The 13,282-nt window shown below is 44.7% G+C and overlaps 1 protein-coding gene across 3 annotated transcripts in view; it reads right to left on the bottom strand.

Moving 5' to 3' along the window:
* The window catches only part of LOC135912008 (nose resistant to fluoxetine protein 6-like), a 98,407-nt gene that overhangs the window by 8,583 nt on the left and 76,542 nt on the right, over positions 1-13,282 (bottom strand). For all 3 annotated transcript variants that reach the window (XM_070520960.1, XM_070520964.1, XM_065444391.1), the window contains exons 9-12: positions 10,447-10,526; positions 10,236-10,358; positions 5,285-5,405; positions 615-801 (exon numbers count right to left, since the gene is read on the bottom strand). In XM_070520960.1, the coding sequence (XP_070377061.1) occupies positions 615-801; positions 5,285-5,405; positions 10,236-10,358; positions 10,447-10,526 (511 nt within the window). The remainder of the gene's footprint in view (positions 1-614; positions 802-5,284; positions 5,406-10,235; positions 10,359-10,446; positions 10,527-13,282) is intronic.

The following is a 13,282-nucleotide window of genomic DNA, read 5'->3' as shown; positions in this document are numbered from 1 at the left end:
AATTTCATCCCGCGACCTCATGCTTAGCAGCGCAACACCCAAGCCACTATAAGCAACCACGGCGGGTAGAAAAGAGTGGGGAACAACAATAACTGCATAAATAATACTGCAAACTAAAACAAAGAATAGGGAGAAATTTAGAGTGGAGTTCTTTGCATCTCACACAGGAAGTAGAGTATGGCCTCTCCAAGGTTACTGTGGCTGAAACACGGAGAGGAAAAACCAAAGAAGAAGACCACCGGAAGAGTACATTTTAGGCTAAGGTTTGGAAAGGGCTCTTCCAAAATTCTTTTTCTGTGGACCAAAAATCAGTGACACGTTAAGAATAAATGTTCTTTAGTGAGTCACCCTCATTACAGGCATGGCCCGAAGCGTTGGAGCAAAACAATCAACAGCAATGGGCGCCAGGGTCCAGCGGAAAACTGTCCATACGCGAAAGCAGTTCTACGAGCCTTGTAATTGCCGTCGCGTCGACTAATTCGAGCATAATTCGATCTAAAAGCGATTTGCACTAACGCTTGCAAAAGGGCCACCATAGTCGACTTCGCGAGCAAATTCTATCTGACTATACGCGCACGCATCGCTTCATGAGTACGCATATAGTATCGCCTTGCCTGCTTGTCCCGTGGCACACGCGTAGGTGATCCACCCGAGGGACAGCGCCCAGGCGTTCTTGTGCAGGGCCGCGTAGAGCGCCGCCACGCCCCTCGACGGCAGATTCAGGTTGTTCCAGGGCCACGAGGCGAACACCACCACGGTAGTGCAGCACAGTGACAGCGCCCACAGCAGGCACCGAGAACACTGCAGGATGGCGCACAACTTGGCGGGAGGCCCTCGCAAGAACCCGCCCGCACCGAACGCAGAAAGTTCAAGCTCATCGAGCTCTCTTTCATAACCTCGCAAAGCCCAAACACCATTCCACATAAAAGAAAACGAGAACATATTCAGTGTGATTTCGGCAATGGAAAAGTAGCTTGCACAAAAAAAATTAATACAATGTTGTTTGAGTTTAAACTTCGCGTTGTAATCAATGATGTAGTAATTGCTCTGCTGAGCTATCCACAACTAAAGAACTTGCTCCTGCGTAAGAAACACGCTACTATGGGCCTTGCGTTAAGTTTAACGCGAATATATGAGAGTCTCTAGGTATCAAAGTCGGCGTAGCAAAACTGATACGTTTCGCTTTGTGGGATTAAATGGGAACTAAACAGCAACACTGAATCAATTCACACCGGCAAAGTATTCGAGTTTCATTGATCAGGAGGAAAAGGGTGGCGAATTTTGGACAAGATAGAACAGTTTCCCTTTCTTGAACCTAGCACCGCGACGTCAGCGTGACGTAACAAATTTCGAAGTATATTGTCTTGTTTGGACCATTTTCGAGCAATTAAAGGAATCACACTTTCAAAAATTGCTAGGTATATATATTTTTTTAATTTCTGTTAAAATACGATAGTTCATTAGCGATTAACAATTTACTCGACCCGAGAAGACGCCATCAAGATGCGCGACGTCACAGCGAGCTGGTACGGGAACATCACAAAAGCGTCGGCAACCACCTTACGTTTTTGCATATTTTCTGGCTTATCGAGCCTCCTATCACGGTTAGAGCGACCGCTTTACATTTGTAAATGTGTGGTTTACTAAAACGCTTTAACGTTCCTCTTCAGTGTAGCTTAAAGTTTACGCCAACGCTTTTGTACGACTGGTGCCTGCACGGCTTGCGAATGAAATGATACGAAAGCATTAAGGAGCCTAATGGCGAACTTTAAGCTTTGCGAAAGGTTCCTCGGTGAATCTAGGCCCAGGGGCCCATAATTGATGAAGCAGTTCGCATGCTTAAGCACTGCCACCGGCCAGTCCAGTCGCTCGTCGGAAAGGACAAGGACATCGTAGGTGACGACGTTGATGCACTCCCGATTGCCAGATTGTAACCTATGATAACACTAAAAGCATTTACATCCTCTCTCGCACCCACCAAATATGTTGCAGCAGAAGGGGACTCGAATTTTCACGGCGATGCCGCCACTGCTGGTGAATGTTTTGTGTCTGAGCGTGTTTGCTTTTTGTGTGCAATGTCTTAGTATTCCCGGTCTATAGTGACAACAAAGATTCGTCGCAGCAGTGAAGCTAACGTAAAGTCGCTTTTCAGCGGGCAAGCAAGAGTAATTGGAACTGCTAGAAAAGAGCTCTCTCGAGGGTTCACATCGATATCGTCGCCACCGCCGAGGCAGCCGTGAGAGACGTGAGATTACCAAAGCAGTTCCCGTCGCTCTTGTTAGCCGACTGGAAAGTAAATTAAGACATTGTCTAGGTCCATTTGTCCATCGAAGTACAATGGCACTCATGCCAGCATGCCTCTTTTCCCCTCCACTTTTCTTTTTGTTCTAGTGGCAGGGGACTTATCCAAACTTAAGGTGACGTATGCTGCGCAAAAAGGCAACAACAAGAAACGAATTGTATTCATGAAAGAATTTTTTCATAACTTCCTCACGCAATCACAGTGAACTTGAGCTGTCCTGAACAATGTCTAAAGCCCTCACGCACATTGCGGCATCTCATGCATGTGGTTGCATGTTCAGGTAGCAGAGGTTCTTGTTCTTACTAACGGAACCAAGTCCCTCTCATTAGAACGATAGAGTTCCTTTGACCTGAGTACACGACGATAGAAATGGGTGTCTATAAGCAATTTTGTATTTACTTTATTTCTCCTCTATAGCATTGTATACGCACACAAGGCGGTACAAGTTAAAGAAGGAATGTTAAAAGGAAGTTAATTCCGGTTATGAACAAAATGTGAATCCAAAATAAGTCCATCGCGTAGCAATCATCGCGCCTAAAATGGAGTACTCGTCGCGTCGGCGATGACCATTATATACAGGGTGTCCCGACTATCATGCACCAAGATTCAAAAATATGCAAATGCCACGTGACTGGACAGAACCAAGCTAATGTTGTTTGCCGTCGCTTGGATATACTCAGATTATACTTGATACTTGGAGATACTCAGACACCGCCTAATTACATAATTGGTCGTAATTAATTAGGCAAGTTCTCGAATATTATAATTAGATGAAAAGTATCAATGAGAAAATTGTAGAGCAACATGAAAAACTCCCGATACAGCTTTTGGTTACTCGATACGCACCGCATAAAAGCGTTGTTCCGAGCGTGAAAGAAGCCCGCGAATACACGCAAGATTGCCGCGCGACTGGCCGCTCGAGGCACTTTGCGTGTATATTGCGGGCTGCTTTCACGCTCGGAAAAATACTGCTATCTAGCGCGTATTGAGCAACAGAAAGCTCTATCGGGAGCTTTTCATGTTGTTCTACAATTTTCGAATTGATACTTTTCGCCTAATTATAATATTCGAGAAGTTGCTTAATTAATTACGACTAATTATGTAATTAGGCGGAGTGCAAAAAAATAAGCAATCTGAGTATCTCCAAGCGACGGCATACAACATTAGCTTGGCTCTTTCTAACCACGTGGCATTTGCACATTTTTAAATCTTGGTGCATGATAGATGGGACACCCTGTATATAAGGTCGTTAACCATGTGGCACTGCGTCCCGTGCGATCAAGCCATGAGCGGTAACCGTACACTGCGCTAATTTCTCTGCCTGTACAGCGTCATCAGTCGGCTCTATTGGAGAAATGACGCAGTAAACGTGATCTAGCCTGCAAAAGTGGCGAGTCCCCGCAGAACAGACAACGGCTGTAGTAAAACGCGGGATGCATCTTCCGGTTCAACCAACGTTGATGTGACTCGTCCCTGTCAATCGAACAAAAACGCAAGCAACGCGACGCGAAGCAGCCAGTGGGTGTTCCTGTCTTGACGAGAACCACCCTCCTTCCGCTCGCTCGTCGGCTGGCTGCTTAATGTCATTCGAGCTGAGGAAGGCAGCGACACGACGCGCGTGTTGTCGCCACGTCTCCCGCACGTCGTCCCCCGCTTTCTTTGTGTCGCTCCTTCGTGTCTGTGCCTCTCGTTCCGGCCGCATCCGTCAAGAAAGCGCGACCTGAGAGCGAGGCTGTCGGCCTTTGGAACGCAACACAGAAAGATCTGTGCGCTGATGTCGTCTGCTATACGGTCACTGTCTATCGGAGACGCCTTCTGCTTTGTTAATGCATGGGAAGCGTCTAAAGGGGCGTTCTGCAGCATTACCAGAGGGAACGCTGGCGATGCGATCGTTCGGCCGCCATGGGAATGATGGTTAGTACAATGGATTAGTCTGATCTTCGTGCTCGTGGCGTCACACATTCTTGCGACATTATTTGCTACGCTTTAGCGTTCTAACTTTCCAAGCGCTCAGTTTTCTAAACCGAGTGCTTGGAAGTTTAGGAAAATCCATGTACTAAGCATCATGCAACTGCTAGCTGAACCGCCGTGCTTGCTGCTCTCGTAGCCACTCGTGACAGAGTCCCAATTTTTGTAGGAAATTATTGCTCTGCAAAAGAGTGCGGCCCATAGCTGTCGCAAAGCGTGTGCTTGCTAAAATTAGAGCGAGCGCCGTGGGCGAAGGTTTCTACGCACTGCGTACGAGGTCTTAAGTGGCTTCAAAGCAGCGGCTGACAAACATCTAGCCGTCCTAAATTCCTTCACTCGCTCACACGTAGTTCAAGAAGGCCCTTCGACGCATCCTTTACGTCAGAGTATGCACATAATTAGGTATTATAGGCGCCTTAGACAACAATTTCCCTTGGGATGAAAGAAGGGGAACGCCCTTAGCCTCCAAAATTTCACGAGTTTTTTGTTTGCTAATTTGCTCGTTTATAAGATCACGAATTCACCGTAGGCTCTCAAGAAGCTACATCAGCTCTGTCATCAATGTTTAGTGCCTTCTTTCAGTTCGTTTTCTTTAAATGTCTTGCAGTGGGGAGAGAGAGAGATAGAAAATATTGGCTACTCCATTTCTGTTACACAGAAAAAAAGTATTAAAAACGAAAGGCCTGCTGGCTTTTGCTCAGAAATACCGTAAAACACAGCTAATGCCACAAATATGCAGCAAGATAATGAAAGAAAAGCACATTTATGCCGCAGCAGACCTGAACCGACTGGTAAACCTCAGAAAGATGATCTGCTGGCTAAGTTGGTATTCCATTTTTTCGGGCAAGCAGCGAGAAAAAACGAACACGACAACAGAAGGGAAATAAAAGGCAGAGAAGATGCAGAACAAAAAGAAACAAAAGGATTGTGGTTCTCTATTTTTTTGTGCTGTGCTATTTTATCGCATCGACTGACTCAGCCGCAGCGAACCAAAGATTGTAAAGCAGCACTTACCTTACTTGGACGCCACCGATCACTGCGCAACGTGCATAAACCACAGAAGATCCCGATGACAAAAGATCCGAAGTGAACGAAGGGCAACGAATACACCATTTCGCCCGTTTCCGTCGATTTACTGAAAAGTTGCCAAAAAAGTAAAGAATTGAAAGAAAACAGGGTCGATAAAACTCGTTAATAGCAGAATGTTGCGTGTCGGAATCTTAGTTTTACGGCAAACAACATAATGTCCAACTCGATTATATAGAACCAGGTTAAACCAAATTACCTCGTACAGAAAATTTTCCGAGCACCGTAAAACTGCGGCGAGAACACGTAGGCAAAATGTACCATTACATTGATCGAAAATCGCATTGGCAACCGATACATTGAACTCCGCGCAACGTCAGACGGCTCGGTTAGTTGGCTTTCCCTGCGAACAAAGTCCTCTCAAACCCGTCATAAAAAAGTACTTCTTTTTTTAATATAGTGCGTACCATGCGCGGATTTCCAAGCCATGGCAGCGCCCTATCACGTTACATGACAACAGCCCCTCAAAAAATTATTCAGCCCTTCCACTCTGTGAAGGACAAGCAGCGAAGCTGTGGTGTTTTACCTCAGTCGACGGATCTCTGTATACATAGTTATTATTATTATTATTATTATTATTATTATTATTATTATTATTATTATTATTATTATTATTATTATTATTATTATTATTATTGAAGGACACAGACACCCAATACATCTTTTGACTGTATAGTGAGTTATTCTTATTGTTTTATGAGGTAGAAAGACCGGAGTGCAAGCAACTGTTTTTATTTATCTGAGTATACGGATATCCTCGCCCAGGAAGAACGGTAGGCCATGAGTATGCGTGCTGTAAATAAAGCTCCTTACTGAGCAATGTGAATCGAATCGTTATCGCACACTTCTGTTTTTATACCGCCATTGATTCCGATATTTTCTTAACATCACGCTCTATCTCAGACGCTGATTTAGAAGCATGCTTGCTGGCTCCGAGTGCGATGATTCGTTCGACAGATCAGCGATGTAGCTCCTTTTCATAACCGAGACAGATTGCTCGGACGCTGAGCAAGTAGTGCGGTCTAAAATATGTAAGACTGCGCACTTTTACATGTTACGTCGGCTGCTGCGGGTCATGCTCGCACGTGATAAATTCTTGCTACGCTACCACTATTTCGCGCAAAATTAATTTTGCCGTGAAGCACACGAACTTGCATTTTTCTTGCTTGCTGTAACTAAAGCGCTACTTTTTTGGCCGCGAACTCCGGCAGTGTGCGAAGTCGCTTCCGCACTCACAGAATGGCATGCTAAATTGAAAAAAAAAAATTACGCCATTAACCTTTTTTCTCACTATTCTGTATGAACAGTTTTGTGTTGATTGAGGTGTTCTGTTAATTTCTGAGAAGCGGATGTCGTATTAGCGATCATGTTAGTCGTAATCCTGAAAACAGCATAGCTGTTGACAAGGTGGTTTAGAGGCACACAGTATCGTGGCTATAAATAATAGCAGCGTTGCTTCTTGCGTGTCGCCTGTACGTTGGATGTCTTTCAAAGTTCTGAATTCGGCGTTTCTCAAATGTTTACGAATGTTATGATTTATGTGCTTCCATGGAATTGTTTCTTTGAATTTGAGGCAGTCTTGTGTGTATATTTCGAAATTTCACCCTATAGCCTCTGCACATAAAAGTCTCCACGCAAACTCACGCGATACTTATTTTTATACTCGTACTGCACCTCGAAAAAACTCCGTTCAGTGCAAAGTAAAAAAATAAATAAATAAGACAAAAAAATTCCCATGGCTCCACGCTAAAATTCCGCTCATATGAAGGAAAAATTCTACTCCGATCATACGGAGTATAATAAACTTCCAACCAGGGTGGTCGCATTATATAGGACAAGCATTATACTCTTCTAGGGGTTATTTCCGTTTACAATGTCGTGACGTGTGCTAGTACCACCACATAGCAGACGGGAATTCCATAGTATTTACAACTTCACTGTGAACTACGTAATTGCGAAAAGTAGATGAAACTCGGCATAATGTTACAGTCGTCTTAGCGGCTAATCGTCATATAATTTGTTTCTTGATAGTTTCGATAAAACATTTGAGTTACCCGCCGTGGTTGCTCAGTGGATATGCTGGTGTCTAAAATTAGTGAAACTTGCCATTGCGCTTCAGAATGAGGACATGATATCATCTTTCAGTGGCTGCCGAGACATTGTGGCATCGTTGGTAATCACCTCGCCGATGACGCTGCCCGACGTGCCCAGGCTGGCTCACTGACACTCCTTATACCTTTATCCAGAGTCGACGCTGCAAGAGAGCTTCGCAGTCTCGCTCGTACCATAACGTCAAGTCACTGGCAAACACCACAGAACTGTCGGTGTCGTTTATACAGGCTCGACCCATCACTGAAACTTAAATTACCAGCAAACCTTTCACGACGTGACGCAACTGTGCTGTGTCGGCTGTGTCGGTCAATTTCAGTGCAGTTTTTTCAGGACATCTACATTATATTGAGAGCTACAGAACTTTCGCGAGAAGCTGGATACGAAATTTTTTTCGTGTCGACGCGAAGTGTAGACGGACGGGCAGCGACCACCGGCAGAGAGTAACTTTATATACAACTTCGCTGTAAAAAAAATTAAATAAATGAAAATTAAAAAAAAAACTACTGCATATTCATTAATCGGCGTGGTTCGCGCAGGTCAGGATGTGCCGGTCAATGAACGAACTATTACATAAAGTCAGAGCCTGCATCTGACAGCTCAATCAGTGTCTTTCTTGGTAAAATAATTAGACCAGTGCTTTTAGAGGTAAGATTTCACGAACTTTGTCAATCAAATTACGCGGTTATCAAACTATTTATAGTGGATGCGCCTTTGAGAAAGTTCTACTTGTATGGATTTGACTGTACAGTCCTTGCTCGAACGTGTCTATATCGACATATATATATTGAGATATTTGTTTCACGTGAAATATGAAGTGTTGGTTCGTGCGGAAATGCGTCCACAGAGACTATCTAGACGCGTAACCTGTTTCCGCGTACGAGAGCCATCTGCCTGTGATGTGGGCCTTGCCCTGAAATGATGTGGTGTTTGATGTGGTTTTGGTACGCCACTTATTACGTAATAAACGACTTCGCTTACATCTGCTCACTGACGTTCTTGTGCGAGTTTACGCATAGTTTACACGTCACAAAAGAGGAGTTGACGGCTATACCTGCCACCAACATCTCCGTAAGCACAAGTTAGTGAAAAAATAATGTAATTCAGTACGAAGCCGTCGCGATTGCCGATCGCCAGGTCATGGGTTCGATTCCCGAGCGCGGTGCAAAATAAACAAACAAAATGAAATAAAGGAAAATAAACACTTATGCATCCTATTTAGGTCGAGCGTTAAATAACTCCGGATCATCGAAATTAATCAGCAACCATCCACTACTGCGTCTCTCATAGCACGTGTAATATTTTGAAATGTTAAGCCCCACAATATAATTTTTAAGCAAATTCTCCACAAAGCAGATATCTCAGAGAACTGCACTAGCATCAAACATGTCGCCGTGCTTCAAGTTGCAAGAAAAGTAAGATGAGACATAACTTTTTACGCAAAGAATATATTTTATGCATACGGTTCCTTACGTGACAGATGCACAACAATTAACGTAATCAGCATTACCATGTTTTCCCATGTAGATCTCTTCGAAGCGATCATCAACAGTGAGGGCAAACAGCGGAAGCCTCGGCCCGGAAAGAATTTGTTTCGACAAGGGAACTTCTTTTCGCCCTAACGGAGACAATTAAGTTTCCTTGTCGAAACGATGGCCCCGGGCTGAGAAGGCCCTTGTTCAACCCCTGTCGAACACTTGGAAGTCTCCATCTTGCAGTGACCTGGCTTCCTTGCAAAAATGTTTTTATTTAGATATATCCCGCTGTTTTGACGTATTTACTCACCTTAACCTATTTGGTAAGAATCTGAGCCTACTACTTTATATAGACCTGACCAGGTGCGTAACAGATTGCCCCTACACGCAGCATGTCGTTGCGATTATGCGAGCTTATTTCTTTTACCGAATTTTTCGTGGACAAAATGTGCATTTATTATGTACAAAATGTGCCAACGGAAATGGAAGAACCCTGCTTTGAATGCGCACAAAATTTATTTTCATTAAATAAATACTAATAAATGCCGTTTAAGGACGTAACACTAATCGACTCATATAACCAAGCAACAATTCTTTCCGTTCACTGGCAAACGTTGTAACTGTAAAATATAAAGCCACTTACCGGCCGTCAGGAGTAAACGCCGAATGTTTCTTTTACTAGACAGTATTTTTTTAAATCTGGTGCAATTAGTTTTAATTACGTGCAGCCTAAAAATACACCAACTATAATCTTCTCCCTGCGTTTATTGCAGCCACTTTTATCCTCGCCTTGTTCTTGTCGTGGAAAATGGTCGGCGGGCTTTTTACTCGTTTTCAGTCGTGAACACGGTTAAGTTTAAGCAGCCGCAACTAACGACAACCACCTTGTCGGACATGCGCACACACAAACGGCTAGAAGGCACTACGACCTAATTGAAAACAGAATACATGTCAGAAGCTACCGAAGCACAGTGCACGCACGCACGCACACACACACACACACGGACACACACACGGACACACACGGACACACACGCACACACGCACACACACGCACGCACACACACGCACGCGCGCACACACACACACACACACACACACACGCACACACACGCACACACACGCACACAAGAATAGCGAAATGTGGGACGCGAGAAATTTGTTCCCTATTGAATAAATTCTATTTGTCTTGTCTAAACTAAAAGCCCGCAAGCTTCGAAGGTTTGGTTCTTTGTAACAGGATTCCTATACGGGCGAGTCTCGTTCGCCGAACTTCTAATAGAGTATTTACTTACTCCGTGTCGGGATTCCAAAAGAGTATTATTGGTTGATAGTTGTAGTAGAACGTCTGCACCATCACGATTCCCGATCCTGCTATGCTCAGCAACACAAGTATGATTCCCCCAACTTTGATATGCCTGCAAAGCAACAGAAGATTATATCAAAAGCAGAAGCATTTTCGCACATTTTCTTTTTTTACGTGCCAGCGTCGGCAGCAAGAATTACCTTGTCATCAACACGCACACGGCAGACGCCACCACGAAGATCTGCATGTCCACGCTGATGTACCAGTAGTGGTCCAAGCACTGCGAAATGGCGATTTTACTAAGTGGGCTTGTTTGGCTTGATGCTAAAGCATCAAATGACCGCTTGAGCGAAAAATCCGGCGTCTGTAGCAGCGAAACGGCACCTAAATTCCAATTGGCTGTGACGCCACTTCACGTTCACGTCTCAACGAAACATAGCGGGCAAAAGGGCACACCTGCTGCTCCGCTGGCGCACCCAGATGTTTTATTTATTTATTTATTTATTTATTTATTTATTTATTTATTTATTTATTTATTTATTTATTTATTCATTCATTCATTCATTCATTTATTTATTAGTATGAACTTGTCGTCTGGTCGCCTGCATGGTGGCTTCGCAGGGTCGGGTCTTCCTCTTGTTCTTCGACTCCGCAACTTTAATTCGCAAGTAATTAGTCAAGTCCTTTCACTCAGTCCTAGCATTCGAGCGCCTCGTTCGACTCGGCGCATCGAGACTCTTCTGTCGGGTTCACAGCCCAGAATCTTCACTAAAACTGACGCGGCGGAGAGCATGCGAGGTTGGTTCAGAACCATGCTGTCTGTTTAGGTGCGACTCATGGAGGTGGCTTAACTTAGCGGAGGTGGCTTAGCTGTTGTGGCGTTGCGCTGCTAAGCACCAGGTTGCAGGTTCGATTCCCTGCCGGGGCGGCCGCAATTCGATGGCGGCGAAATGCAAATAACGCCCATGTACTTCGATTTAGGTGCATGGTAAAGAACCCCAGGTGGTCAAAATTAAGGCGGAGTACCACACTACGGCGTGCCTCAATCATATCGTAGTTTTAGCACGTAAAATACAGAACTAAATTTGTTTTAATTTAGGTATGGCCTTCAATGGCATTACCGAGAATGCCGCCATTGTGCTGCTCTTCGCAAACTGAAAAATGAAGCCACAGAGAACGACGTCATGCTTTCGGAATCAAAATCGGCAATTATCTCGTGCCGTGCCTCCAAAACAAGTTCTGTCATCAGTGACTGGCTTCATCTAGAGAAGTCGCAAAAAATGGTTATGATAACGTGGTAGTGGTGCTGGTGGTGATGTTGCTACAGGTGGGGTAAGCTTGGCAGACCTGGCCGGCCGATTCTCTTACCTGAGCGGCTCTTTCTGCGCCAAATGTGTAACCATGTGTCCATCAGTCCCATCACTCGCAGAAACTCAAGAAGAATGTGTGAGACTTCCTTGCCTTACTATCCACAGTACTTCTGGAAAGACTAAATGTCCGACACGTTCTGAAGAAATCCTCTTCCCATACGGTCCAGATGTCTCCCTTCAGGAAAGAAGAGCTTGCAGGACAAGAAGAACTGTTCTATGTCGCCCACTTCGTTGATTTCAGTGCAAGATGGAGAAGCAGCAACGCTGACTTTTAACATCCACGGAGGAGCGTAGGCCGATCCTGTTCTTACTCGATATAGGAGGGTGATTTCCGTGCAGCTAAGTCCCTTTACAACACAAGGCCTATGTGGTAGTTTCCAAAGCGAACGAAAGGGCAGCTAATTGTCTCTTTATATAGGAAGTTAGCGATTCACCGGAGCTCTCATTGTTGGCTCTTCAACTGATCCACCGGAGCTCTCAATGGAAGCGCCTTATTGAGAAGGGTACCTGCTCTCTCGTTGCCAGTGATTCTGGTAGCACGTGCCAGACGATTGTGACGGTATACCGAGACCCAAATACAAAAGTCCGCATATATTGGCATCGTGAGTGGCATGCGGCTGCACCCAACTGCATTTGGGAGAGGTACCAAAGCAATGTTAAACAGCAGGGGAGAGAGGACGCTTGTGCGGGACACCGTGAGAACTGCCTCTCTTTTCGCTAACAGGGTTTCCAAGACGGACACGAAGAAAATGGTTGCTGAGAAAAGCGTGTATGAAGCATAAGATGTTGCCCGTGATGGCCATAGATCGTAGTTGGGTGATTACAAAGTTCTGAAGTACACATTCAAAGGTCTTATAATTGTCCTGAAAAGCAGCAAGGGTCGAAAGGCCGTTTTCTCTGTGATGTTCAGTGTGTCTTATCAGATCATTTACAGTGTCTTGGGCGCTTCAGTGGGTAACTTCGCAGGTTGGTGTCACTGGCAACGAAAGAGCAGATGCCCTCGCCAATGAAGCGCTTTCAAAGCAGCCGGCAGTTAGAGTTCCGGTGAAGCACCAACATCCTAAAAAGGCAATTCGTCGCCACATTCGCTCGATTTAGTAACCGCCGCATCAACCCTGTATGGTAAAAGTACTTAGCCACATTGAAGCCACCCTCCTATACCGAGTAAGAACATGATCAGCCTAGACACCTGCTAGGATGTTTAAAGTCGGCAACACTTGGCACGTGCAAGCAAATTAGTTACCAAATAGTACGATTAATATATAAAAATAACCATTTGAGGACATCTACTGAAACTTTCAGTTATGTAGCAATAAATCTCGTGGTTCTTGGGCAGCTTGGTAAATTGCCTAAGGAGGTAAAATTCCTGGGCAATTTCAGAAATGCTTATATGCGCAAGAAATAGGACACGGACAGCAAAATAAAAAAACACGGACAGGTGCACTCTGTGTCTTTTAGCACTCCTGGGCAATTTCTAGGGATTTGAGTCCACGATGTCAACCGCGAGAGGGCACCACTCAAGCATCCTCAGGCTAATAATCAATGGGAAAAATGAAATTTATATTCTCCGGGCGCACCTGGCAACCAAAATGATTATAAAGTAGACTGTTATCGCGGCTTTCTATCTTAACTTGCGTCTTCCTAAACGAGCGCTTTCTCTGCGAAA

This window comes from Dermacentor albipictus, chromosome 1 (genome assembly GCF_038994185.2).
Source record: "Dermacentor albipictus isolate Rhodes 1998 colony chromosome 1, USDA_Dalb.pri_finalv2, whole genome shotgun sequence".
NCBI classification, from domain to species: domain Eukaryota; kingdom Metazoa; phylum Arthropoda; class Arachnida; order Ixodida; family Ixodidae; genus Dermacentor; species Dermacentor albipictus.
This window is presented reverse-complemented; position numbering and strand designations above follow the sequence as displayed.